This window comes from Platalea leucorodia, assembly GCF_965183815.1.
Source record: "Platalea leucorodia genome assembly, chromosome: 5".
Classification (NCBI taxonomy): Eukaryota; Metazoa; Chordata; class Aves; order Pelecaniformes; family Threskiornithidae; genus Platalea; species Platalea leucorodia.
In genome coordinates this window covers 18,407,553-18,434,839 of record NC_138827.1, presented here as the reverse complement: position 1 = coordinate 18,434,839, position 27,287 = coordinate 18,407,553, and the positions used below count along the sequence as shown (strand labels likewise).

Genomic DNA, 27,287 nt, shown 5'->3' with positions numbered 1-27,287 from the left:
CGACTACAGCTTTTTCAGCACAAGGTTATATAAAAATACACCACATTCTGCCTGTTTTTATGGAGCTATTCCATAAACAAACATCCAAGATTTTACTTCCATCCAAATTTACTAATTATTCTGAACCTTGATAAGAAGGCACACTTAACACATTCCAACTCAAGTGAGAATCCCATTTCACCAAGTCCTAAATTTTCTGCGTTTCATTAGGCCAAAGTATGTTCACAGAGAACAGTGCAAAATACATCTTTTTTCAACGGCCTCATCATCACGAGCACAGGCTATGCAAAGGGAGAGTCTGAGGCTGCCTTAAATTCCCACCCATCTGGTGTTGCCTTTGGCAATTCGAGTTCCCTGGGCCACACGTAGGGAATGCTGGATGAGGACATTTAACAGCTATTACGGACATGTGCTTTTTGATTCTGGGAAGTAAAAATCCGAAAAATCAGAAAGCCTGTGTGACCTTGTGCAGAAAACACCTGAAATGCACCAAGAACGCCCTGACGTGAAAAGGTACAAACTACTGGAAGTGAAATTCAGTACCAATTCTGGTTTGTTCTTGTTTTAGCCATCAGAAGTACGGGACACTTGGTCTCTAACCCAGTATTTAAAATGTGGTAGTCACCCCCACTGAAAAGCAAGATGAATTATTATTTTACTATTTCTGTACTGCTCAATACCCCAGTAACAGTACCTATAAACAATGACACTCTTCGAACAAAACAGTCTCCGCAAGCAGGAAGCCCTGAAATGCTGCTTTAATTTGCAGTACTGTCAAACAGAACTCTTTTGGGGCAAATCCCACAGCCAAACAGCCGAGGGCCTTCACGACTGAATTCAGTTGTTACCGGATGTTGTGCCCTTAATGCACGAGAAATATTTCTTACCATGCTGGCTTTCCAACAGTTAAGCAACACCCACCCCCCAACCTTTTTTTTTTTTTTTTAAATTACATCTGTCTTAAAATTATCAAGCTAATTAAATTTACATTTTTCTAGATTCCCTGTCATTATTCAAAGCAGTTGAAAGCAGAAGCCTGCCTTTCTAGTGTGCTTTCTTCTTCTGCCAAACTCATCTGCTGAATCCCACGGTTAGGTCTGTAGCACCACCATATGAAAATACTAATAAGCTTCTGTTTAAAAACCACAAACATCTTGGTGATCAGCATCGGTATGAGAGGAAATACAGATTACAGGGCATCTTAAAATATGTGTAAATGTTTGCTGGCAAATGACAACAGCTTTCTAAGCAAACTGGAACGATGTTGAAATGTGACAGCTTCATATATAACATTATTTTAAAATAGTCAGTACCAGCTGTTAAGAGTGGCTGTATTTTTGGGGCCACATACTACCTTTTACAATATAAAAACAAGCCCACTTGGCACATGAAAAAAGTGCGCCTCTTGGCAGTACCTCCCCACATTGCATCAGTTCCAAAGATGTAAAGTCCTACCAGTCTTTTCAAAAGTAAACCCGTTGATATATTATTTTTCACACGTTAGCTACCAGCAAGCTTTTACGGGTCACTCGTCTTTTCGCTGCTAACGTTCAGCTATCACTGGAAATCTCATCACATTGGATAGTTTACTGAAAACTTTTTATTGTAATCAAAAAGTGACATAACAGGGCTGTAATGTATTCTGCAAATCATTCTGCTGATATTTTATAACTGATACCAGCTTCTTCTGCCAGGCAATTAAAAAAAAATTCAAATGTGAAAATTTTCACAGTACAGTAAACTCCACCCAAACTAATTAACGGTGGTTAAAAATAAGATGCCCCAGCAAAACCTTTCATGTTACATGGTCACAACTCACAATTCTGTACAAAATGTTCACTTTTATAAAGCTCTGATGTAAAAATCAAATAATCAAGCAGCAATATTTTAAGTGCAGCACAGGGTCTTTCATGTCATTATTTACAACGCTTGAATTCGTTTACATTTTAACAAAATTTAATACAGATGACTTAGGAATTAAGTCATTTTTTTATTATCTGTCATTCTATGTAGTGACAGATTTCACTTTTTGGTCATCTTTCTCTTTATCTTTGCTCTTCTTCGATTTTTTCTTCTTGTGTTTGTGTTTTTGGCTCTTTTCCAATTCCGTTTCGTTTCCAACGTGTTTCTTATGCTTCTTGTGTTTCTTATGCTTCTTGTGCTTCTTCTTCTCTTTTTTCTTTTTCTTTTTCTTGCTGTCTTGACTCTCTCCTGAGCTGGCACTGCTGCTGTGGCTTCGAGTCTGACTCTCAGAAGGGCTCTGACTACGGCTGCGGCTAACACTGGGACTGCTTTGACTTTGACTTCGGCTTGCTTCAGGCTGGTCAACTGCAGCAGGTGCTGCTGTATCCTCTTTCACCTTATCGACAGGCTTTTCTTTCGGTTCTTTAGGATTTTTTCCTGCAGCTTCCTCATCTTTTGCAGATACATTACTCTCACTGTCACTTTCATTGTAGTCTGGTACAAATGCAGCCTCATCAGTCTCTCGAGTTAGATCAGAAGAGAGCCGTGAGGAGCTGCTTACCTGAGGCTTGGGCTTGACAACACTTTTATCGTTTTGCCCAGTCACGTTCTCTTTCTCATTTTTTACATCTGGTGATTCTTGTTTCAAAGGTGGTTTATTACCACCTGGCTCTTTCTCTTTATTGCTCTTTACTTCTGGTACATGCTTCTCTTTCTCTTTTCCTGAATTTTTATCCAGAGGTTTGTGTTCCTCCAACGTACGCTTGGAATCATGAGCAGCTTTGTGATCAGACTGCTTCCGCTCACGTGAAGGACTGTAGCTGCTCCTTTTGGCATCTCCGGCGCCCTTTTTGGACGGCTCTGCTCGTTCGTCTCTCGGCTTACTTTTCTGTACTGATGTAGATTCTCTGTTTCGAGAAGGGGAGTCTTTTCTCCTTGCTAATTCACTCTTTTCATCTCTACGCTTGGAACTAGAATGATCTCTGTTGCCATCGTGGTCAGATTTTTTGTCTCGGTTAGGAGTAAAGTCTTTAGCAGTGGATCCACGGCCAGTATCATGTTTCTCTGAAGATCTACTCTCTTTGGAAGATTGAGAAATACTTTTTCCATTTCCTTGCTCAGTTGCACGTTCTGAGTGGTCTTTTTCTGGCTGAACACTGCTCTTTCTCTTCTCAGAAGTATCCTTGTCAGACACAGAATGATCCCGGTCTTTGGTTTTTCCTTTTTCATTTGCCATCGAACTTTTTGAACTTTTTGCATCGTGCTGGGAGCTTTCATAACTCGCCTCTTTTGTAGTTTTCTGTGTTTTCTCCAAAGGCTCTGCCTCTTTTTCATTGTGTTTTACGGGGTTTGGTGGCTTAGCACTCACATTTTTTATAACACTAGCAGGTTTTCCTACGTTTGCAGGCACCTGGGTAGATTTAATGTCTTCCTCTTCAGACTCAAAGTCATCTTTATCCCACTTTGACTGAGGGACCTGGATCATAATAATGACGTCTTCAGCAGGGGCTGTTATATCATTATTATACTCCTCCATGGTCTTAATGACAGTTCGTTTTGTATCTGGCTTTTCTTCAGTCTTTCTAACGGGGCTTCCTCCAGTAGAACTAGTGCTAAGAAGAAAAAAGCATACATTAATAACGGGTGAGATACACGCACCGCCATCTTTTCTAACGTTTTATAAAATGGCTTTTGTTTCAATTCTAAATCTTCAGCATTTTTTCAAAAGACGTTCAGTTAAGGGAACAGACAAGAGAAAGGATGAGTCCGCTAGCTAAGGTTATGAGCAATCAATTAATTTAGTATCTTCCTACTATGCATTTAATTAACAAAGACACGAGATTATCAGATTGGGGACTGTCTGATCTGGTAATTCCTTCATGTCCTATTTCTACCAATGGTAGATAAATTAAATATACATTCTTCTTTCAACATGTAAGCAAGCAATTATGGAGAGGTAAACACAACCAAAGTTCCATCCTCATGTCCCAGTGTTGTTCTTCAGAAAAACGTACGTTTTAAAAACTTCTTAGAGTATCAACACAGTTATTTTAAGTCTCCAGCCATGTCTTAAATGTTTTGAGTTTGCTTTGTCCTGCTTCTTTAGACACTGAAATCTACATAACAGCTCTACACAGTAGATCACTTTTTTTTTTCTCCCCACATGTCACACAATGGACTAGAGAAGAGAGATCTCCAACATAATTGCCAAAAAAAGCTGGCACTGAGCTGGAAGCAGTGTAGCTGTGTCAACATGGCGCCGTGCTCAAAGCTAAGATCAGTGCAATACACTGGCAATCAAGCTGCTATTTCTGCAAGGTATAATTTCATGTCATACTGACAGAAGTAGATCATTACAGTACCTTGCAATTTTTAAAATGCAAATATTGCATGGTATAGACATGCCTGTTATCCTTGCCTTTAGCAGTAAGCTGGATTTGAAGGATGACATAGACGGGACTCCTCAAAGAGTCAACATGTAATGAATAAGAAGAGGAGAAAAAATGTCCCAGAAGTAAGGGTCAAACACGCCACCAATGAATTCACCTTATTAGCTTTCTGTGCAGTACAGACTGCTTGTTTTCTTTAACAAAATTTGATTTTGACCCACGTACAGTTTAACACGGAAGATCACAGATTATTCACTCATTTAGCATGGATTTAGCTGCTCCTTTCATTAGTCACCATAAAGAATTTTACATTTTTTGGGTGGGGAGGAGGAAAGAAAGAATACCTGGTGTAATCTACAAGAGTTGAACTAGATCCATCAGCTGCTGTTACTTTTCTTCTCACTTTTCCCTTCGCTTTTTCTTGTTTAACTTTGCTGCTGCTCGGCTCAGGTTTTTCAACAGGTTCTTTTGCAGGTGGCACATTTTCTCCACTCACAATCTTTTTGCCAGTTTCTCGGTTAAGTTTAATCTTTTTTGCAGGATTGTTAAGAAAAGCAGATTTATCCTTTTCTGGAGTTCGCTCTCCTTTTTCACCATCAGGCTCAGTCTTCCCCTTTGGCGATGTTTTCGATTCAGCAGTTTCTGGTTTAGAGGCCTTTACGGAAGTGGCTTCATGTTCTTTTTCAACCTTTTCATCTGCTTTTCTTTTTCTTTTTTCAGGTTTTGCATCAGAAGGTTTGCTTTTTTCAGGAGGTTTTTTTGACTTGTCCTCTTTGTTGGAAGGCTTCTCTGACTTGGTTTCTTTTGGATGGTCTTTCTTTGCCTTTTCCTCCTTGGCTGGTCTGGTTTCTGGGTGATCTTTTGTCACTTTTGGGTGAACTTTCCGTGGGGTACCAAGAGCCTTCTCATCCTTTTGAGAGGAAGATGTTTTAACACTCTCTGTCTTTGGCAACTCCTCCTTCACTTTTTTCACAGGAGGTTCCGTTCGAGGAGATTTTTCACGATCGGTGTCCACCTTCTCTTGAGAAGCTTTAGCTGGCTTTATTATATTGTCTTTCTTAGGAGGAACAGACACTTCTACTTTCCGCTTTGTCTTGTCAATTTTTGCTTTTGGCTTATCCTTCTCTTTTTTCTCCTTTTCAGACACGGGTTTGAAAGCAATAGAATCTGCTTCCATAGGCTCGTCTCTCACAGGGGTGGCATCATCTCTGCTTGGGAGCATGAACAGAGAGTCCGCTTTAACGTCTTCTGCAGTAACTGGCTCTCTTGGTTTTCTTGCACCTTCTAACAACTCAGTATTGGGAAATCCTTCATTCTCATCCCCTTTTCTTCTCTTCCGGTGTTTTTTATGTTTATTTCCTTTGCCGTCTCCCAGCGGATTTTCCACCTCCTTCTCTTTTGATTTTGTAGGATCTTTGATGCCATGGCTCTCTCTTCCAGAAGGTTTTTCAGGGTAATTTCCAGCTATGTTACGGTTTCTGTGGCTCTGCCCACCAGGATAATCCTCCCTACGTCCCCGAGCATACGGTGAATTCTCTCGTCTGGTCCCAGGTGGACCAAACCTATCTGGAGAAAAGTTCTCTCTATTTACTGGAGGTCGAGGCTGAGCACCAACAGCATAGCCCTTGTAAAACTTTTCATACCATTCTCTATAGTTCCTTTCCCATTCTCTGTATCTTTCCTTTTCAAATGGATCTCTAAAGTCAACAGATCTGCCATAGTAAGCTTTCATATCATATGGTGGAACTTCTCTATATCTGTTAAAATACTCCCTTTCTCCTTCCCCTTGAGGTATAGTCCGTTTAGTGGGAGACTGGCCTCGAAATACTGGAGACCTTGACCGTGAATGGTATCTTCTGTATGGGGGTGACCTTGACCTTGAGCGGTGATAACCATGTGACCTTGACCTAGAACGATAGTTACGACTCTTCCCTTTGCCTCTTCTTGGATATGGCGGCGACCGTGAGTAGGACCGAGAATGGGAACGACTAAATGATCGAGAGTAGGAACGAGAGCGGGAAGAACCTGATCTTGACTTGGAGTAGGTATACGAACTTCTAGAGTAAGATGAAGCACTATAGGGAGACTTGGACCTTAAAAAAAACACAACACAAAAAAAAATAAATGAAGTTAATTCAAAACAGTCACTCTCCCCAATTTTTTTCCTCCCAAATTTTTTTTTTTTTTTTTCTCCTCTCCATATGCTTATGTCAAAGCTTCTTTCAGCTGCTGACATAATACTACTGCAAATTGAAGAACTTGATAATGTGTAAAGTTTCTGCTTACAAGACAGAACAGCTGCTGCTTTGTTAGTGTAAAAACATACAGGAAGGGTAAGTCTATTTCCACTCACTTCTATGACATGAACTACCATAGCTGTTGATTGATTTAAGGTGGTGTATACTGGCCTCTACTGGTACGTGAACACACACATTTTTCGCTACTCAGCAACTACATGCAGCACAAATCATTTTTGTTGCAGTAAGATGCAAAAAAGAGCAAGTCTTAATGGCTACAGTGCAGTATCAAACATCAAGAAAACACGATTTAGCCTGAAGACAGTAAAGCTCAGTTTTAAAACGCCAGCTTAGTCTATTTAACTTCACTACTTATTTGGCAATTTGTACAGGATGCAAAATACTTGTACTACAATCTTACATACAGTACTATTTAATCAACACTTCTAGCCAGATGTCCTAGCAAAATTTTGCACATACCTCTAGCTCTAACCAAGGCTAGTGACCGCATTTCAAGAAAAATCATATCTAAAAGCTTCTCAACTCAGCCTCTAGCAATATGACTCAATGCCATTACTCTAGGAAAGATACTAACAGCATTACTAATAGAGAGCTGTTCAGACTCCTGCTCAAGTGATTTTTTTGGGACAGAAAGCATCAGCTACCCTGAGGTTTTTCTTCACAAGTTTTTATCATTTTTTAAAGAACCATTGCACATTACTCCACATATGCTCATTAGCATCATTCCTCCTCTCAAAGTCCTTCACCAATTTAAGATTTCCTTAAAAACAAGTCTGATCTTTTAATTCCTAAGAAAAATTTAACAATGTCAACAAAATACTAGCGAAAGCCACCAGTTTGCAGTCCAGGTTAAAATCTCTCCATGTATCCACATGAGATAAACAAAAGAGGAAATGAAGACAATTTCTCTCACATATCTCCTCCGAAGTGCTTTGAGGTAATGGTTACAATCAGAATAGGGAGACGCAGAAAATCCAGCAACTACACCTATTCGGTTTCTAGCCTCTCACAGCTGTCAGGAGGTGAAGGATGTCACTGCAGAGAAGTTTAGTGAAAGAGACACCTGCTCCTTAACAACTGCTGCCAAATTATAACTACCAGTCAACTGTCATCTCTGCCATATTTTAGCTAGTTACCTACATACAAAACTCCTATCACTGCTAATCCCTTGAATCATCCAATCCATCTAACGATAGAGAGGTGGAGTGGAACTCCTCCTGATTCTTCTAGACAATCTGCTTCTCCATTACGGACATGTAAAGCAGTTACCTGGAAAACGAACGCCTACGCTCCTTTTGAATCTTTTTATATTCCATCAATTCCTTAGCAAAATCATTTGTAAACTCATCAAGTTTGGACTTTTTCTTTTCCCTGTTAAAATAAGTTTGACCTTTATTACAATTATAGTTTGACCTTTATTACAAAAAGACATCAAGAAACAAAACATGGCCAATATGAGAAAATGTATACTGCATGCAAATGCAAAAGGTGAACATCCTATTTAAGCAAATACAGTTTAGAATTCCTACAAATTTTAGGGAAAGTTTTAGAATTACATTTGTCTTGTTTTAGTTTTGCGTGTTTACCATCTGCAACGAAAAAGTATATTGGAAAAAACACTATGTCAGTTTTGCTTATGTCAGATGCACTTTAGTGTAACTGCAGTCCGATACTCTATCGAAATACAAAAATGAAAAACAACGCAACTTCATTGAGCCAAATACTTACTCCTCTTTAAGTCTCCGTTGTTCTCTGTAAAACTCCTCCCTAGATAAAGGAGGTGCTTGTGTCGTTGGGATGGTGTTTGAATGAGCCGCTGGTACTGCTGTTGGTACCCAAGCTGGTGACATGTTTGCAGGAGCTGGGGGATATCCTGGAGGGGGGACAGTGTACCCAGCAGATGGAGGCTGACCAGGTGGAAACTGAGGAGGAAACTGTGGTGGTGGTACCCCCGGTGGAAGAGGAAGTGCATGGGGTGGTGGAGGATACAAGGGAGGTGGAGGCACAGGCACAAAGACTGGTGTTGATGCTGGTAGTGTTGGGGCCTGAGTCCTTTGGGAACGTTCACTATGCAGGCGTCCTCGATTTGAACTAAAGAAATCCAAAAACATGTGTCACTGTTTGTTACACTCTGCCCTGCTTTTAAAGAGGAAAGCGAATGAAGCGGAAGCATGGTGGCAAGCACTTCTTGTTCTCAACTTAAGCGTTTTTTCTCCCTGCTTTCTGTTGAGACTACACTCATTTCTTGATCCTCATACTTGCCTTCCACATCCTCACCCCCAACAGTTCCCTCAGTCTTCTCTCCTTACACTCAGTTTTGGGACTGTGGATGGACGCTGCCCATGCTTAAAAGAGACTCCCATCTCCCATATGCCAAGTGCCCACCGCTCCTCTGCCACTCCTTGATACACTTAATACTTCACACTTCTGATCTTCAAAGTACTGCACAGATATTAACTCATCTTCTCTCAAGCTTCTTTTAACTTCTCCCACATATCCTTCCTATGTTGTTGCCTCACAATGATGTATTTGGCCTGTTCTTGTCCCTGAATTGTTATTTTCTTGCTTACTGAATCTGAGATTTTAGATAATCTGTGGGATGGATCCTGGGTTTTGTTTTCATTTAAGATTTTATAAACACAATGCACCCTTACAATCTATCTGTAACAAATATATACCAAAATGAAGGGCTAATTTGATGCTGCAGTAGTAGATAAAACAGACTCCTCTCTCTCCAACTGAGAGAAAGCAGATTGGCTATTTGAGATGACTAAGTTGAAGAAATTCAAATTTGTCATAAAATAACAGCATTGACTTTTCCAATAATTTGCCCAATCAGTATCAACTAAGTTGTTAAAGAAAGAATGTTGGAGGCTGATTTCTATTGGGAAATCAATTTCTTCAGCCCTATTCAGCCAGTAATCAAAAGGGTGGCTTTCCATCTGATCTTTTAATTATATTTAATTTTTATATGTAATTATGGTTTCCTCAGAAAGTGTTCATTTTTCAGAGTCCTCATTTTTCAGAGTACTAGAGTTTTATTTTAAATAATCTTACTGCAAGCACAGATCCCCTTTGTTAAAGCTAATTCACATTAAGCCATTTAAAAATTAATTACCACCTGTATTCTCCACAACTATCTGTGCATACTTATTTCATTATAAATCAGCTATTGTATAAATTATGTGTTATGGCCTAATTTAACAGGTTACAAGTAGCAATATATTGAATTTCTGTAGAATACTTACAGTTCCCAGCCTGGTCTGCCACCTGCTGAGCGAATTGTACTGGCTCTCATTGGATGACCTTTTGGAGTGGGGAGAGACAAAAGAAAAAAATCCCATTCAGTTTATCCAAACACAGTTTTTTGGAAGAAATTCCAAAGTTTAGTTACTTACCAGTTGTGGGTATTGATTGTCCTTGAGGGCCCAGAAGACTTGGTAATGCTGGTTGTCTTAGTACAGGAACCTGATAGCCCTTGTGAATAAATGCAAACAGTTAGAAAATAAGCTCTATTAAAATGCAAGAATTACTGCGTATGTTGAAATAAAACTTACCTTCTCTTCCAACAAACTGCTGATTGACAGAGAGGAAGATTTAGAAAGTTCAGCAGCAGTCACCAGGGCAGCAGGAGGTATGACAGTATCGGCATCACTACAACAAAACCCCAATTTTTTATTATTCAAACATTGTTTTGAAGTGCTACTTGAAATATAAAGTCCAAGGTGAGAAAAGGCTATAAATGGAAAAACAAAATTAAAAATAATCTTCACCAGATTTACAAAGGTAAAGTTGGCCAATTCCAAATGAAGCACTGCCAAGAGGCTTATTTCAACTACTGGCATTTAAAGAGGAAGCTCACAGGAAAAACATTTTATTAAGCTAGCTGCACCTGAAAGGATTAGCGTACGTATAACTCACACACTGAATCTCAGTTTTGGAAGATGCAAGAACTGAAATTCTATTAGGAAATGTTTATGTGCTACTTCAGAGGCTGCTTTAGAGGTTCTTCTGAATTCTGATCCTTTGTATTCAACGGTACAGCTGAGCCTGACAGTCTTCTGGACAGAATGGCTATTTGCATTCAAGGCATAAAGTTCAAAGGATATAAGCCCTAAACAATAGTACAGATTTTTAATGTATTTTCATACGACTTCACTGGGTTGCAAACTTAAGACTTTTGTGTTTCTAAATACTTCAAATTTACACTGTTTCAATGTTTATTATGCATCACTGACTACACTGTATTACTGAGGATGACTCTGACTTATCATATCGATGATAGAAATACTGTAGAAAAAAGTAATGTGAAAACACCTGGTCAATTTTACCTATAATCATGCTTTTATACTTTTCATGAAAATATTATTTCCTCAGTACTAAAGAGAAATTAATGCATTCAAGAAGGTTTGACATAACTAAATGGTTACTTTAGGAATGGCTAGCCACTTAAAATCAAAGGACTCCTGGGGGAAAAAAGTTCCTCTGTCAGGGTAAACCTATACTGAATGATTCACAAGGGAACCAAACAAGAAATACTTCTGAGAAAATTTCTGCATGAGGCACACTTCCAACTTATCAAAGTGTCCTCATTCAGAGTAAAAACAAAAAACAGAACTTCCACAGTTACCTGGAACTGTCACTAATGATATATAAATCGCTAGCTGAGAAGCTCAAGAAGAGGAGTCTAACTTAGGCATTTTGGTGTCTTTTAATATTCACATTGATCTACAGATTTACTTACCGAAAAGGTCCATCTGGCTTTTCACCACGGAGAGATAGGGACACTGCTGGAGGGAGATCAGAGACAACAACAGAAGACGGATTTACTGGCAGCCCAGCTGCCACAGATGACTGACCAGGGGCCAACGATGACAAAGCAGCAGAACGAGAAGCCAGAGAAGCTAATGGAATCATTAGTGGATCCTGCTGTCTGGAAATTGTTGGCCGGAGTAGAGGCTGCAGGTTGCGTGTTATTGTTTGTCTCATTAGGGGTGGTGGAGGTGGTGGCGGTGGTGGCTGCTGCTGCTGCTGTTGCTGCTGCTGAATCTGCTTACGGAGCCTTTTTGTGTAGCCCGTTTCATTTTTGAAGTTGTTCACAGCCTAGAGGCAGAAAAACATTTACAAAAAGGGTAATATGAAACTTCAGTAGATATACAAACAAAAGCCTCCACAGAGTACAATTACTTGTGTATTCCTGTAAATGCTATTAATCCTAACATAAATCAACATGCAGAGATATGAACACATCACATTAAACACTGATATTAAAGATTTGTAACTCAGAGTATCTGTATTTAGCGTACTTTGGTGTTAACACCAAATTTGAAAGGGAGGCAATCATGTTAAACAAAAGCGTGACCTGAATTTGCCAATTGTCTCTGAAGAGTTGTAAGCTTCTGTAACAATAGCTAATGTATTTGAAAAATAAATTTAGCCTTATTCAATTTAGCCTTGCTTAAGGAGATGTAAATTAATATTTTCTTCCCTTTCAGCTTTTTACAAATAGACTTTTCTTACAAACAGTTTACGTAAAAGTAGTCAAGTTACCTGGCGTAGGAACTTGTTGGCAATTAAAGCATCAGGAGAAACATCTGTTTGATGACATGTTGGGCATGTATGTTCCTCAGATTCCAGTAATGCTGTTCTAATACCTGTGAATAACGAGTATCATCGAAATGGGTTTTAGCCAAACTAAGGAAATTTTTTGGGTTCTAATCCATTATAAAAACATGTATATGATTACTGGGTGAATATGGTCTTGAATTGAGAGCATGAAGCTATAAATGTTCAATAGTGTAAAAAATTTCTAGTATGCAGCAAATAACTATACAGTTTTGATATTTCACTATTGTAACATTTCAAGATGTAGAGTAGGCTGTGTCTTGATGTCTTGATTAGTCTTTTTTCCACTATCTAGTACAGTGAGAAATCAACAACCTCAAGCTTAATGAATAAAACACATTTCAAAAAATCATTAGCAGGTTTGAGTTCCAAAGGTTTTAACCAACTCTCCCAAGGAGAAGAATGTGGATTAAATGCCTAACTCTCCATTTGTTGCAGACTACAGTAAGTCACCAGAGTTGGATACGTAATTTTGTGAGAGAAAGGGCTGTGGACGAACTAAATGCATTCGATATCTAATACTGTAATCACCTGCACAATTATGCACTTTTCTCATTCTTGTCCTTCTGCATGTGAAGAGGATTTAACTAGATACGTAAGAAGTGGAAAAAAGCTTTCTGCCTTCTTTTTTCTCCTTTATAAGAGAAGAGTCCTTTCCTATTCAGGGTATACTTAAGTATTAAGTAGAACTGGTAACACAGTAATTTTGTTATCTCCTATTTCTGCTTTCAGAAGATCAGATGTGATGTTTTGAATTAACAAACATGGGAGTAACACTTACATTCGTCACAATAACTGTTTCCACAGCAGGGAATAACAACTGCATCTGTCATTATATCTTTACAAATGAGACATAACAACTCATCTGGAATAGGATCATCTTCTTCTGAGGAGGAGGACGGCTCCTCTGGTAAAAAGGGAGGCTTTTCCTTCTTTCCTATAGCATAAGCTTCCCTGGAGGGAGGGATGGGAAAGAAAAAGAAAAAAAGTTAGATGGGTAAAGGGAAACATTTCCAAGCTTTGGATTTTATCAAAGGAAGAGAATAGATGGAATTCTTCTCACTCCACATTAGCCTTCTAAAACACAGGCATTTAGTTTAAACTACTTTTCTACAGCCACAACACTAGAAGAGGGAGGGAGGAACAATTTTCCTTCTGCAGAACTCTCCCATTCATTGGATCAAGTAAGAAATGAGCTCAGACTAGAAAAAAATCTTTTGACAGCTAGAAATCAGATTAAATGCATCCCATCTCTCCTTTGCCATAGGGTAAATGTAAATTGCAGGCTCAGGCTAAAGCTAGTCTCTGAGTAAGTACATTTTATAAATGAAAGAAGTCTACGTTACAGCTTCTACAAAAGGAGATCCATGACAGAAAAACAGAAGTGCTACCAAGTGCATCTTAAAACAGCCACTGTTCTCAGCACACGGTAGTATTTTCTTAGTTTATAGCAACAGGAAAACTTCAGTCTGTTTCACACATGGGATCTGGTAACAGTCAGAGGGGGAGGAAATCTCAGTCCAACAGCTAGTTGTTAAATTTTGCAAGAAGCCTTTGAAACATAAAACAGAAGCAAAACGAGCTTTCAAAGAGAATGATTCCAACTATAAACACTACTGAAATGTTTTGCAGAAATACAGATTCTTAGCATACCGAAAGTTTAACCAAGTTCCAGGGGTATGAACAATAGGACTGCCCTATTTTAATATTAGAAAGCATCACAGATTTTAAGGTTAAGATACAATGACAGTTCTTCCTCCCCCATAATTACAGATGCTGGCCAGCTTGGTTGCATTGCCACTCAGGCATTTACACATGGTTTCTCTTGTTCACTTTTTGGTCAGTCTGATTAATTCCATACTTACGCATCAATAGTTGGTATTGCATATTTTCCAGTGTTTGTCAGCATAGCACCCTTTGTATTGGGATCTTTCACCTCCATCATGAAACTCCTTGGAATTCCTGTGCTCTTTTTAATTCTGGGAACAGACTCAAAATTTTTGTCCTGTTAAGAAAAGAAATGCAGACATATCTTAAGACTCACACTTAAAATGAGATTCCAATGGTTATTTTAAGCAGCAAAGGCATTTAATCCTCTCCTTTTACCTGGTCTAAGGGTTGCTCAACTAAAATACTTATTTCCCTAAAAGAATATAGCCAGGATGTTCTGAAGGCTTGAGCAGTGTTTTGAACTCAATAGACATTCTTTGGCTTAACTTCAGGTTCCTTAAGGGTGAAATACCTCTTAGCTCACCATCCACTCAGGGAAGAGACGCAAACCTGCTCCTCCTCCAAACCACAATTCAGAGTGACAGCTTAATTCAGGGCTCTGAACCAGTCACTGGAAAAACTTATATTCACCATCTATATATGAAAGTTCAGTTCACACCTCATGCATATACATTCAGTGACTAACATTAAATAGCATGAATACTCAACCAGAGACTTGTGTAATTAAAATACACAAATATTCAATAGATGGGGTCAACAGAAACACATTCTTTTTATATGAAATACTAAAAACTGTGAACTGCCGTTAAAAAAAGTTAAAAACAGAAAAAATTTTCCAATAATATTGAAATCTATCAAAATATACATGAAAGTTCACAGAGAAAGATCTATAAACGTGTTTAATGCCTATGACCTAAAAAAAGGAAATTTTACATTTACAACTCCAGGTTTCCCTTGAATTTTGAAAGGCTTTGCAACGTCGTCATATAACTTCTGTATTTCACCCCAAGAGAAACAATTCTTAATACGAACGTTCATGTATTTGTTAAGTAACTGCCAAGGTAAAAAAATTTAAAACTAAGTAACACCAGAAGTCCCCCACAATCTTACCCCATTTGTTGGGCAGTTCTTTATATAGTGGCCAGGTTTTCCACATCGAAAGCAAGTATATGACGGTGGAGGTGGACCCAAGGGTTTCTTCATGTAACTAAAAGGTTTTTGGGAAAAAAAACAAAGAAGTATGCATGTGTCTCTCTTGTTAAAACAAACATCTCTACAATTTTTCCATAATCTTCAAAGAACAGATTTGACATTATCAACACTTACTTGATTGGATCATATTCATGGCCAGACTGTGTCATCATAGCTTTTATTTTATCTTCTTCGGAAGCATTGGCTTCAGCCAGATTGGCAGTCTGTTTAACAGGTAATTATTTGACACACACATTAGAAACACATTTAAGCCCACACAGCCAAAGACAACACCACTCATCCAATCCTGTAAAGAGCAGCACAACGCTAGCTGAGGTTGCATGAAAACAGCTGCTTATATAAAATATATTTGTCCTGAAGATTCTGGGGAGTCCTTACGCCATTACATGATGTTAATGTGCCTGTTAACCTACTTGAAAAGAGCATTCTTGGGCACTCAAAACCTTAGGCTCTGTTTGTACCTTACATAAAGACTTGTGTAACCAATCCAATTTTCTTTGAAGTGGACTGAAGCTATGTGTACAAAAAAATATACTATCCGATATCTTTAAACTGATTTTTAAGCTCCAGACTATTTGAAGGAGAAGATATCCACTGTACAGTTAATTGAGAAATATGTATGCAAGTATCATTATTTACATTTTGCAGCATTAAAAGGACACACAACTTAAGAGTCAGGGAAGCTGTTTTTGCTTGCCGAAATCCAGCTTCTGACACAGAAGCATTAAAAGGAATCAAGCTTTTTATAATCCCTCAGCAAGACAAAAGATTCTTTTCAGTAGAAATTTGACCATCATGTGCTGCAGGCAGTCCAAACTGCATGTTCCCCCCAGCTAACCTCTTCATATTAAATGATTTAACTACAGTAAGCAAAACCTGCAGTTTTTTTCCAGTTGACGGTGTCCTTTTAACATACAAATTGTAATATAAACCTTACGCAAAACTAGATCTTCAAATTATTGAAGCCAGCTGATTTTTTTAAATAGTATTTGTTAAAATGTTTTTATTACACACTAGTCCAGATACAAGCAGGGTCTAAGGGAGTGTCTGTAAATTATTTGGACCTTCAAGCACCTATCATTCAGATCAACCACTCATGTTTTTGTTTTTATATGCATTCATTCACAAAAGCAACCAACTAGTTTCAACATTTTATTAAATGGTTGTTTCATATACACAGTTTTTTCTCAACAGTAACATAATCCAGATCGACAGCTATGAAATCATTTCCATTAACATTTACAGAAAACTTTACAGATACTTGACTAATTTGTTTGAACCCAAACGGTTTACAAAACACATCCAAAACCCACAAAACATTAGTAGGAATAGACCAAAATTCAAATATGGCATTTAATACATAGTAATAATAAACCAGAAAACTGTTAACACATTGCCTCCACGCTAAGCCAGTCTGCACTAAAGAGGTTAGAGTAAGTAACAGTTTTGAGCTGCTTTATGTTATGTTCCTGTATTTTTCTGAAATACTTAAATTTTCTCAAAAGCTTAAATGTGTACACCACTTGGACAGTTTTTCACATTTTAGAGTAAAACTTCACATGAATTTACAGAACCAAGGACATGTTTAGGGACAGCACTAATGGAGACCAATTTCTTTTGGTGGCTACCTTCCGAACTAGGTTTTGGGTTTTTTTTTTCCCAAATGTACACAATTTAATTTCTGCAGTGAGAGAGGGAAGAAGTTACCAGTGGGAAGAGATTTCTCTTTCTTGGAAATGAACTCCAGCCTTTATTTCCAGAAGAAAGAACTAGCTACTCTGCATTAGGCCCTGCCTTCTCTAAGCTTTGTAACTTTAAAGACTAGTAATTTAATTGGCTAGCACTACGCCTTTTCACAAAGTGCAATCACTAGTGCTTTCCCAGACAGTTACACATTATTGAGCAAAAAATGCAAGCAGTTCCATAGCAAAACATGGCATTACAACAGTTTCAGAAGGTCACATCTGCTAATATGCCACACATACACATTGGTATATTCCTATAAACAATTAGGTACATTTACACAATTTACACAGTCTGCGTTCAAACAAATTAGATTGTGTTGTCCACTGTATATATACTACAATTTATGAAATTGTGCAGCATTCAAAGAATGGATCTATAACTATAATGACTAGAAATTCAAAAATAGCCATGCAATTGTCCATGTTACAGAAATGCTTCTATTTTGGCTGTTGCAAACCCCCCTGAAATGTCCATAACTTACAGCCAATTAAATTCTTCTGTAAAAATTGTGTTAGTTTCCAACGCAAAATTAACGAAACGTATGAAAAACGGTAAACAGCTTCTGAAGTGCTTCTTCTTTGTGTCTTGAAGATGAGTAATACTGCAACATTATGTTGAGGCTGATAAGGTACTCCCCTTCTATCTTCCCAAACTGGGAACTACTCTTTACAGGATAGTATCAAAATATATACACATTTTGAAGTTAAAATAAATACTTGAAATTATTAAAAATTAAGGTTTTGTTCAAATTACAACAGTTATCCAGCTATAGATCACAGTATAAGATTTAAAAATATGAAGCAAACACTTTTTTTAAGTATTTGACAAGAATATATATATACCTTAGTAAGCTGGGCCAGAGAAATAGATGCAGAAGAGTCATCAATCTGTTCACAAAAAATTAAACACATATTCAAGTTCTACAATCAAAACATAGCAATAGTTAACCTCTACTGTAGTCTGAAAGTCTGCACTATATCCTCTGAGTGTCATTGAAAGAAGCATTTCCAACCTAGCATAATTTGTATTTGTTCAAAACGAAGTCCAAACCTACGACAGCTTAAAAGTGCCTATGTAGTTAATGAGAAGAAACTAAAATAACCAATCCCACCCAAAATCAATTTATTAGTCCAGAATATCTCAGAGAGGGACCCTTGTCAAATGCTCACAACTGCTTAAAAGTCAAAGGGGTAAGGAAGCTGTCAATTTTCAGCTAAAAAGGATTTTAAAGAAAAAAATTAAGTTTATTTGAGAAGGACACAACACTACAAGGAACTTATTTTCAGTGTAGTTTGTAAATTAATCAGTTAATGTCTCATTGTTTCTAAATGCACGTGGTTATGCTTTTATGAACATAGTAGTTGCCTGTCAGAATAAAGCACAGGCATATCAGCCCTGAAACATGAACTCTGCCCATCCTGTCAGTAAGTTTAAAAATGCCAAACTCACCATAGCCCACAAAACCCAAATAAAAACACCAATCCAAAACATCAGCCATAAAAGCAACCCACCACTTTGTCTAGAAAAAAAAAATTGCTTAAATTATTTAAAGGTGTTTATCACGACAGAGTAGCCTATAAAAATGGAGAAAGCTGATTTCTTGTATTTTATTAGACCACAGGCCATACTATCCAAATCAGTTTGGGAAGTGTGAGAATGTAATATTTTCCTTGCTATCAGACCAAAACCAATTTTCAGTAGCAGCCCAGTACTAAATGAACAAAAGCAAGAAAGTGCAAAGCATACTCTTGCTGATGAAAACATGGATTCAGAGCACAATCCTGTAAGCACAACCCTCCATTGCAATCACACTCCTCCCTCCCAGCTATCTACTGGAACAGCTTGCAGGAATGAAGTCCCCAAGCCACTAGTTAGTAACGGACTGCAGTGTTTATTGAGAACTAATACTGAAGTGCAATTTTTCCACACGTAAAAAGGGTAACCCTTATCTAGTTCCTTTCCCGGTATATTGAATTATATTATGCCACAAACAGCAGTTAAGCTTACTCTAGTAAAATATTATCAAAAAGACACCTGAATCACTGCTTATTATGTCTTAAGTTGTTCAAAAAGGTAGAATAAAATTTCACAATGTAAACTGAACAGCTCTCCTCAAGAGGTCACTAAATTGATCAGAAGAGAGATTAAAACCCTTCCTCGGAAAAAGCTCTTGTCCTTTATTACCTAATGTAATGGAAGAATTCAAGGGAGCAGTTTTAGCAGACTCTGGGGAAAAAAATATCTACCTGCACAAGATGATTCCTCACTCCCGTTAATCATTCCTTCTCTATGTTCAGGAAACCACATACAACATTACTGTATCGCTAACTAAAAAGTTCCTGAAAATGTGCCTTTGGAGAGGAACACTCAAATCTGGAAAGAGACCTTCTTTCTGTTGCAAGTCTTACTGAAGGGTCAACTTTCCTTCTTTTCCGAACATTTTGTACCTAGTTATGCTAAAAAGGAAGGCTGACGAAGTATTTGGAAGCTTCATGCTCCATATGCCACTCTTTTTTACATGTGGAAAAACAAGCCTATGTTCTCTCATGGCAGGCACAACTGCTATCATTTTGTGGTTTTTCAGAAGCAAACAAGAAATTAGGAAAGCTCTCTATTGGAGCTTAGCGTTAAACAGTCTAGTATTGACCAGCAACTGAAACATTCCAGTTAATAAACTACTAATTAGTTCTTGTATTTTTTTTAGGAAGCAGTTGTTATATGGCCTGCACTCAACAGTCTAATTTCTTAGAGGAGGGGATAGCACTCCTTTCTACTAAACAGTTATCGAAAGAAAATAGATAATTAACGTACTATTTAGTATGTTTCCCAACAGCCATCTTCCAAAGATCCTACATTCTTGTGTCTTTTTTTCCCCCTTTAAATTTCTACTGAAGTATTTCCTGCCAGTCCCTCAAATCAGTTAAGTAGAAACATCATCTCCATGAAACGTGTATACAACCCTAAGATAATACTGCAGAATTGGGGGAAAAAAAAAAAAACAACCAACAAAAAAACCCAACAAACCCCCAAAAAACCAGAATCGACAGTCAATGTATTAACTCCCATTTCAAACAGAAGTCTAAACAGAAACTAACATAAAGCAAGTGGGAAAGGGGACAGAAAATAGGAAGAAAAGGCTAAACTCACTGCTGGGGTGCTACCTTTAAATTGCTTCCTAAAACCTGACAGCTTGGCTAAACTAAAAATTCAGCTAGGAAGGATCACCGTTGTGCTTGACGGCAGTGCTAAAACAATGGGCATGACTCCCTGCATTTCTACAGCCTCTAAGGACAAATACCAACTACAGATCCTTGCAGTTACTGACATAGTAACACTAAAACAAAAAAGATCCACTTCCTTGATTTGGTTGTAGTAACAGTAGGACAGCAGCACAGATCTGCAAGTGTAGAATGACGGCTAACATAAGAGCAAGAAAATGAAGAAATATTCAAAGTATAAGCTTTTGTGCATCCTTTTAAAAAAAAATCTTAACTAATTTTAATTTTGCTGCTTTACTGTTCAACAATAATTGGCAAGCTTTCCAGTGATTTATTCCTACTACACTAAGATCCAGGTTCTGCTTTGAAATACATACAGAAATATGTGTATTAAAAAAACAAACCAAAACAAAACCCCACGCTTTAGACCAAGACCTGAGTTAGCTTTAGGAATAAAGCTAATTGTGTCTCCAACACTAGAAGCGGCTGAGGCTACAGTGCTTTTACAGGGAGAGAGAGCAGACTTGTAAAGAGAGATGCAAAGCTTCCACCCTCCCTATGGCTACCCAAACCCCAAATCAGGTACAGTCAGAGTAAACAAGGGGGGACTGTTTTTGCTTTGCCTTTCATTTACTTTAATTAGTTCTAACTAACACTAAGTCTTCCCTCCCACTCCAGGATTTTTTTTTTTTCTTTAATGAGACATCTATGTTAGCTTATGGAAAGATGCTACTTAGAAATGTAATACAGACATGCCAGGGAACACACGAGGCTAAAAGAATGTTAACTTTATTTATGAACATGTGATTTGTGTTTATACACATGCTAGTAAACAAAAAGAAAAATAACTCTTTTCAAGAAATAAAAACCCATCTGAATTAGACCAAATACTATAAACGTGGTTTACATAAATGCATTACATTAACTACTAGGGTCACTGGGCCAGTTAAACTAACTCAAACTCACAATGACAGGCATTCATGTCCGAAAAGGAATTCGAATCAATCAGCAACAGAATTACGGATGCAGATTTAGACTTAGTGTTTTCAGACCTACACACAAAAAGTTTTCAATTTTAAGTTGATTGTATACCATTCCACGAGAATCAGAGGCTGTATTCTTCACAGAACACAGACCCAGAGTTCAGGAATTTCTAGATTAAGTTATCCTAACAGCTTATCAAGTGATCAGATCCAATGATCCAGGGTTAGTGTAATGCCTCACAGCATTCTAGTGAAGAAAAAGCAGTTATACTTAAAATAAAGATGAAAAATAAAAAACACCAAATAGTAATTTTTATACTATAAGGACTATTTTGAAATGCGTAGTTACACATATTATTCGACCCGAGTGGCAATTCAAGATCTGGACCACTACCAGTCAAGAATTTCCGTGTGTTACTCATTTATATTCTAGCAGCAGAATGACAGTGTTTTCAAACCTGAAGAAAAATGCTGCCCCTTTTCCAAATGTAAGTTCAAAGCGGTGGTATACTAAAGAAAGGCTTAACCTTTGAAAAATTAAAGCAGCATCCAACCCTGAAGTCACCCAGATCCAAAAATGTACTGCAGGCAGAAGTTAAGAAAAATAACAGGGATTTTACCCACAAATGCACCAGGCTCTAACCTTGTGCCAAAATTTGTATTAGGTATTTTCATTTCCAGATGAACTATTAAACTAAACTGCTTCATCATATAAAGTGGAAAGATCAAATGCAGAACTTTAGAATACCACTTTGTGTAGCAACGATATTTGAATTCATGGCAATCTATTGAAAGACATTTATGTACTCAGAGGGGCCCAAACAATATCACTTCAGTTACACAGTTTTAGTAACAAATACCCACGTATTTAAGGACATGAAAAGGAATAATTTAGCTGCACAGAACTGTCCTCAAAATGTATGGGATAAGTTGGTTTTGGTATTTGTTTGAACCCCCAAGTCAAAAGTAAGAAACAGTACCAAGTTTAACAATAATGGTTTTTCAGTGGTTTTTGATAACATTTTCAAAAACCATTAGGCAAAAAAAAAGTATTTAAAAACAAAAGCTAAGTGATACAATGTGAAAATGGCAAAAAATACACTCCAAACAATTTTTATTGCAAGAAACAAAAAGCACACAACAACCTATACAAACATACATATTACTAGCTATAGACAGACAGATGTAGAACATGGCACCATGTTCAATTGTGCAAACCTCGAACCTACATGATCTAAAAACGATCATACATTATCTGTACAACACAAAGTCATACAGGAAATATTCTAGCATATTCAATATGAAATACAATGCATTACTAGGCACAAATACCAGTATTCACATTAGAACTGTGCAAATGATGGCATTACTCAGTTTTTACTATGCTGAATCAAATACATTGTATGTACAACATATACTACGTTTTACTGGAAAATATATTAAGTTAATGTTCGGAAAATTAATAAAAGACTACATCGTTTAGAATTAAGTGCAGTGTGTAGAAAAAAGTGTGAGATTGTGTTTTTACATACTGCTTTTGATGTTCCACTCACTGGCTCAGTTCGACTTCTAGAAGAAGAAATAAAGGTGGTCAGAATTTAAAATAAAGCACTTGTACCCAACATAAAGCAGTGAAAACAGATTATAAAACCCAAACGTAAAAACATTATGTTTTGATAGTCTAGTGAATGTGGAAATTTATTCATATACATAAACTGTTCTCTCTTGGTACATTCAGTGCAACTAAAAAAAAAAAAAAACCAACAACCCAAAAAGCACATTTCTACTTTGTCACAAATTACTCTAAAACTTATAGATATAGAACACAACAGTGCAAGAGGAAGTCCTCAGGTATTTTGTCTCTGCTACGTAATTATCAAAAATACGAAGTCTGTACTACAGTTTTGGGTTCTTAAATAATCAACCATCAAAATGTGAAGGTAACTCTAGCCAATCAGTATACCCCTAGTGTTACAAACAGGTACGAGATACAGTATTTCAGTTTCTAAGAAAGAGCAGCGATAGTCTAGACACTTGGAAGTGCAAGTTTACTTAAGTGAAAAAAAAACAGTCATCTGACAAAGAAATAACAAAAATGTCAGCAGCACAGTCTTTAGAACAGTGTTTCTTTGTGGAAGCCCAAGCACTGTGTTCAGATATCTACTAATTTAGCCATGAAAGTGCCAAAATACTAAACGTGTTACATATGCTATATTGACTAAAAATAGTAGTAGAAATGTCACCTGAAAGCAGTTTCTAGGATTTTGTGCGATTTAGGAGTCCTGTGACAAAAAAAAAGGTCTTAATTGCCAGAATTTGCTTTAAGGTAATCTTGAAAATGCTACAGTATTTTAGGAAATATTTATTACATTTGAAAACTTGCTGAGATTCCACATACTCATTGATCTGTATCTGCATGCTACTCATCATGAATCAGACATGCAACCATTGATATTGTTAACAAACAATTCATACATCATCCAAAGTGTCCCATGAGCAGAGGCAATTCAAAGGCTGCTGTGGAATTTATGTACGAACAAAAAGGCTCGTGCTTCCTGCCACTGCTAGAACACCACCAGGCTCGCAATTACAGCCCCGTACCTCCTGGAGATGAGGAAGTACAAGGAAATACTTTAGATTACCACACAACTGTTTCTTCATACATTTACCTTGAAGAACATACTACAAGGAGAGAAACGCATTTTTGAAGGCCTCTCCACCATTACAGCATACATTCATTGTTACCAACCATTAACCACTCTACCAGTTGTTTCTGCAATGTTTCCAGCTGAAGGAATAGAAAGCTAATCTGCCTGGTTAATTTTCAATGTTAGAACAGCAATGCCATTCTTCCCTTATCCCCACATGCAGGTATTTATTTGATCTTTGATGCTGGCAGCATCTATCCTCTCATTTTAGGGCAGCATTACAGTACTAGGAGAGGGTACCATCCAACCAGAATTGGAGGATTCATTGACAAGACAGCACTAAGCGCACATATTTAAATTAACCGCCAAAACAAGGCCATGTTTATAAGCACAACACTGTGGCGTCCAGAATTACTAGGTACTGCCTGAGAGCACTGCCACAACTACTGCAGTAGTACGCCAAACGTTTACATGAAGAGCCACATAAATTCAGGGTTTTTTTGCTTGCAAATGCTTCATGGGTACCAGGATGCTGCTGTACTGTTTGTTTGAGACACACTGTAACTCATCAGTCTACTTTATTTATTGAGAACATTAAAAAGACATGGCAAAACCACAAGCCAATATATCTACTGATTGTGGTGGAGAGGCATATCCTTAAAAAGGCTGGAAAATGTGACCATTCAAACAATGCTAATGTAGCTCATATAGAACTAGACTGTATGAGTAAATAACAGCAATAATCCTGTAGTCAGGGTAGCATTTGAATATCTGTAATTTTAATCAATACATCCAATTCTCTGTCCTCCATAAATCTTAGGAATACACACAATTAAAATCTGAGCACAGATACCAGCTTAGGGTAAAAACAGACTTAGAAAGGTAACTAGTAACATTTGGTAACAAACTAAACTGCTTACTGAGTTTCAAGTTCAGAAAGGATTAACTATTCCTTCATTGTACTTGCACAAAAGGCAATACAATTAAGGATAGCATTCTTTTTCTCTTGCCTGAAATGGACACTGTCTTTAGAAAACTAACAGGAATCACTTATGAATGAAACTTCTTGTTTGCATGGTTTGCCAGCTGGCAACCCTTGGTCTCTATAGCTAGGATGCAAAAACCCCAGATTTGGGGTGTAAGAATACCTGCCATATCCCACCATCCCCTCCCCTAAATGCAAGAAATAGTAAAACATTGAGAATCAGACTCTTCTGAGTTGGGAACAAATTACGAGTTTAAGCTACAATGCATATCTGTCTGTACTACAAAAGCAATAAAAGCAAACACATATAATAAGGAATCTCTCCACATCAAGGAAACAGGATCTACAACTTGGGTCTCAGTAAAATCAACCCCAAGAACAAACCCGATAGAATCATCTTAAAAGTTACCATTGTTGGAGTTCGAACCCCATGTCCCTGCAGGCCTAAAAATGTAACTCTACTTGGGGACAGATATATTAAAATCTACCCCTTTACAACAAAAACTAACAGCAGCTTTAACAAGAAAGATAGAACCTGAATGCCTCTGTAAACTAGCATCAGTAAAAACAAGTTAACACACTGAAACCCCTAACAAAGAATACAACACTTTAGGGATACTTACATAACATATGTTTTGCTGGTAGCTTTAACTCCTCCAATAGGGATTCTTCTAACAATTACTGATGAGTTCTTCGGAATCAGGGCATTATCATCCGTGTATTCTGAAAACATAAATACAGAAAAAACATTAGTCAATTTGTAAGAATGTGTATTAATATGTAATTACACAGCACTTCAGAGAATCCCTTTACAGATATAAAAGCAAAATTTTATATGAAACATCATGCTTTCATCGTCTCAACACACTAAAAGTACATTTCAAGAAATCTTCAGGTTTGACAATCAAACACAAGCAGCAGCATCTTTTTTCTTTTTTTTTTTTTTAAATAGTTTGAATGCCAACAGCATTCAAATGGTCTCAAAGGTCACTAAAGGAGAGTCTGCTAATGCATGAGGTTCTTTCCTGATCTACCTTAAGTTGCTTTTGCTTCTGTTAGGCTACAAAACCAATAGATCTTTGGAGAAATACAAACCGCAGCAAAGTTTCACCTGCATAAACCAGATTCTACCATCTGACTAGCTTGCCCTGCAACAAAACAGACACTTAGCTAAAGCATGAAAACTCTGTGCCATCGCTTCAATAGCTGTTAACTAAAAACGATTCACCTATGCTGCTAGTGCTCAAGCCTGACAGAACACAGAAGAGAGCCTGCCATCTCTGTCTGTTTCTCGGATCTTAAGCCATCAACGACCACACTTCTGAGCTGCTCAGTGCTTTACATTTAAATGGAAAGGAAACTGGCAGTGCTAGAATTTGTATCACAGAAATCTGGGTTTTCTTCTGAACTTGCTTCCACAAGTAGGGCAGAATTGGCTCAAACTAAAGTGGTATCTCCCCCCTTAAGCTAATCATCTACTTCGAATTAACCAAAGCGAGTCAAATTAACCAAAGGGACCTGAATTCTTTCGATTCACTTTTTACAGAGCAGAGAGGCTCAAACGAAATTACTTATGAAGACAGCCTTTAAAAGCCTTTAGAAAACAGTGTGTGCCTGAAGCTATCCATGCTTTGCCATGGCTTACACCATGTTAGTCTTCTGAAAAGGAGGAAAGCCTGCTGACTTTTTACCTAAGGTCCAAACAAAAACCCTACCTGAGACACTCTGACTAAGTTTAAAATGCAAAGATCTCTCCACGAGAATGGTTTTTGTATTGTACTTACACAAGCTGGATATGACTAAATATTTTAAAGCACTATCAGCAGCCATTCCCTGTAATCTGCCTACAGTTTTAAATATTAAAAGCCCTTACCTTTGCAGACCGAATTAGAACCATGGTCTGAAAACCGAAGATGCTGTATATCTAGCCAAGCTCTGTCATGGTGGTTATGCCCAGTGATCACACACAAAAGATGAATATTTCACAATTTATGCTCCATTTTTCAGTGTATTATTCCTATGGGCAGGAACCTCTCTTAGACCAAAACACACCTACCAGAAGACATCATTTCAACAATGAAATGAAAATTTTACTTCTATTTCCAAATGACAGAATGCTTATTCAGAAAACTAGAAATCATTTAGCTGAAACTAATTCCTGATCTTCCCCCCTAGGGAACTGAACAGCAAGCTTCCTCTGGACTTGAGGTAGCTTCAGAGTAGTTTCAAATTGTAGGAGAAAGGACTATTAATGATGAAAACAGAAGCTTTTACAGAAGTCATATCCTGCAACCAACCCCTAGAGCTCTTCTCAAAAGGAAAATCTAACTATTACACAGCCACCTGTCAAGAAAGGCCTGCACTGGGACTTTTCGGTGGAGAAGGAGCTCGAACAGTACTGAGGCCCAGACAAAGAACTGGGAGATCATGTCACCTGCAGTTCTAGGAGCCCAAAGCAGCTGTTTCTACCTGCTGAACAGAGTCACGCAGAGTATTCTTTCTGGTCCAGATCACAAACCACTGGATTAA

General features: G+C 37.7%; 1 protein-coding gene across 8 annotated transcripts in view; it reads right to left on the bottom strand.

Annotated features, from left to right (window-relative positions):
- Positions 1-1,582: 1,582 nt before the first annotated feature.
- Positions 1,583-27,287, bottom strand: part of RBBP6 (RB binding protein 6, ubiquitin ligase) — a 32,216-nt gene continuing 6,511 nt past the window's right edge. The window contains exons 2-18 of one of the 8 annotated variants that reach the window (XM_082313395.1): positions 25,382-25,481; positions 23,369-23,407; positions 22,658-22,694; positions 17,767-17,811; positions 15,293-15,381; positions 15,077-15,173; positions 14,101-14,240; positions 13,017-13,189; positions 12,161-12,264; positions 11,355-11,713; positions 10,168-10,264; positions 10,009-10,087; positions 9,859-9,916; positions 8,339-8,701; positions 7,880-7,981; positions 4,697-6,445; positions 1,583-3,575 (exon numbers count right to left, since the gene is read on the bottom strand). In XM_082313395.1, the coding sequence (XP_082169521.1) occupies positions 2,006-3,575; positions 4,697-6,445; positions 7,880-7,981; positions 8,339-8,701; positions 9,859-9,916; positions 10,009-10,087; positions 10,168-10,264; positions 11,355-11,713; positions 12,161-12,264; positions 13,017-13,189; positions 14,101-14,240; positions 15,077-15,173; positions 15,293-15,381; positions 17,767-17,811; positions 22,658-22,694; positions 23,369-23,407; positions 25,382-25,481 (5,201 nt within the window). In that variant the 3' untranslated portion in view covers positions 1,583-2,005. Of the gene's footprint in view, positions 3,576-4,696; positions 6,446-7,879; positions 7,982-8,338; positions 8,702-9,858; positions 9,917-10,008; positions 10,088-10,167; positions 10,265-11,354; positions 11,714-12,160; positions 12,265-13,016; positions 13,190-14,100; positions 14,241-15,076; positions 15,174-15,292; positions 15,382-17,766; positions 17,812-22,657; positions 22,695-23,368; positions 23,408-25,381; positions 25,482-27,287 lie in introns of those variants that run through there. The other 7 variants (XM_082313397.1, XM_082313396.1, XM_082313399.1 and 4 more) reach the window with 7 other exon arrangements.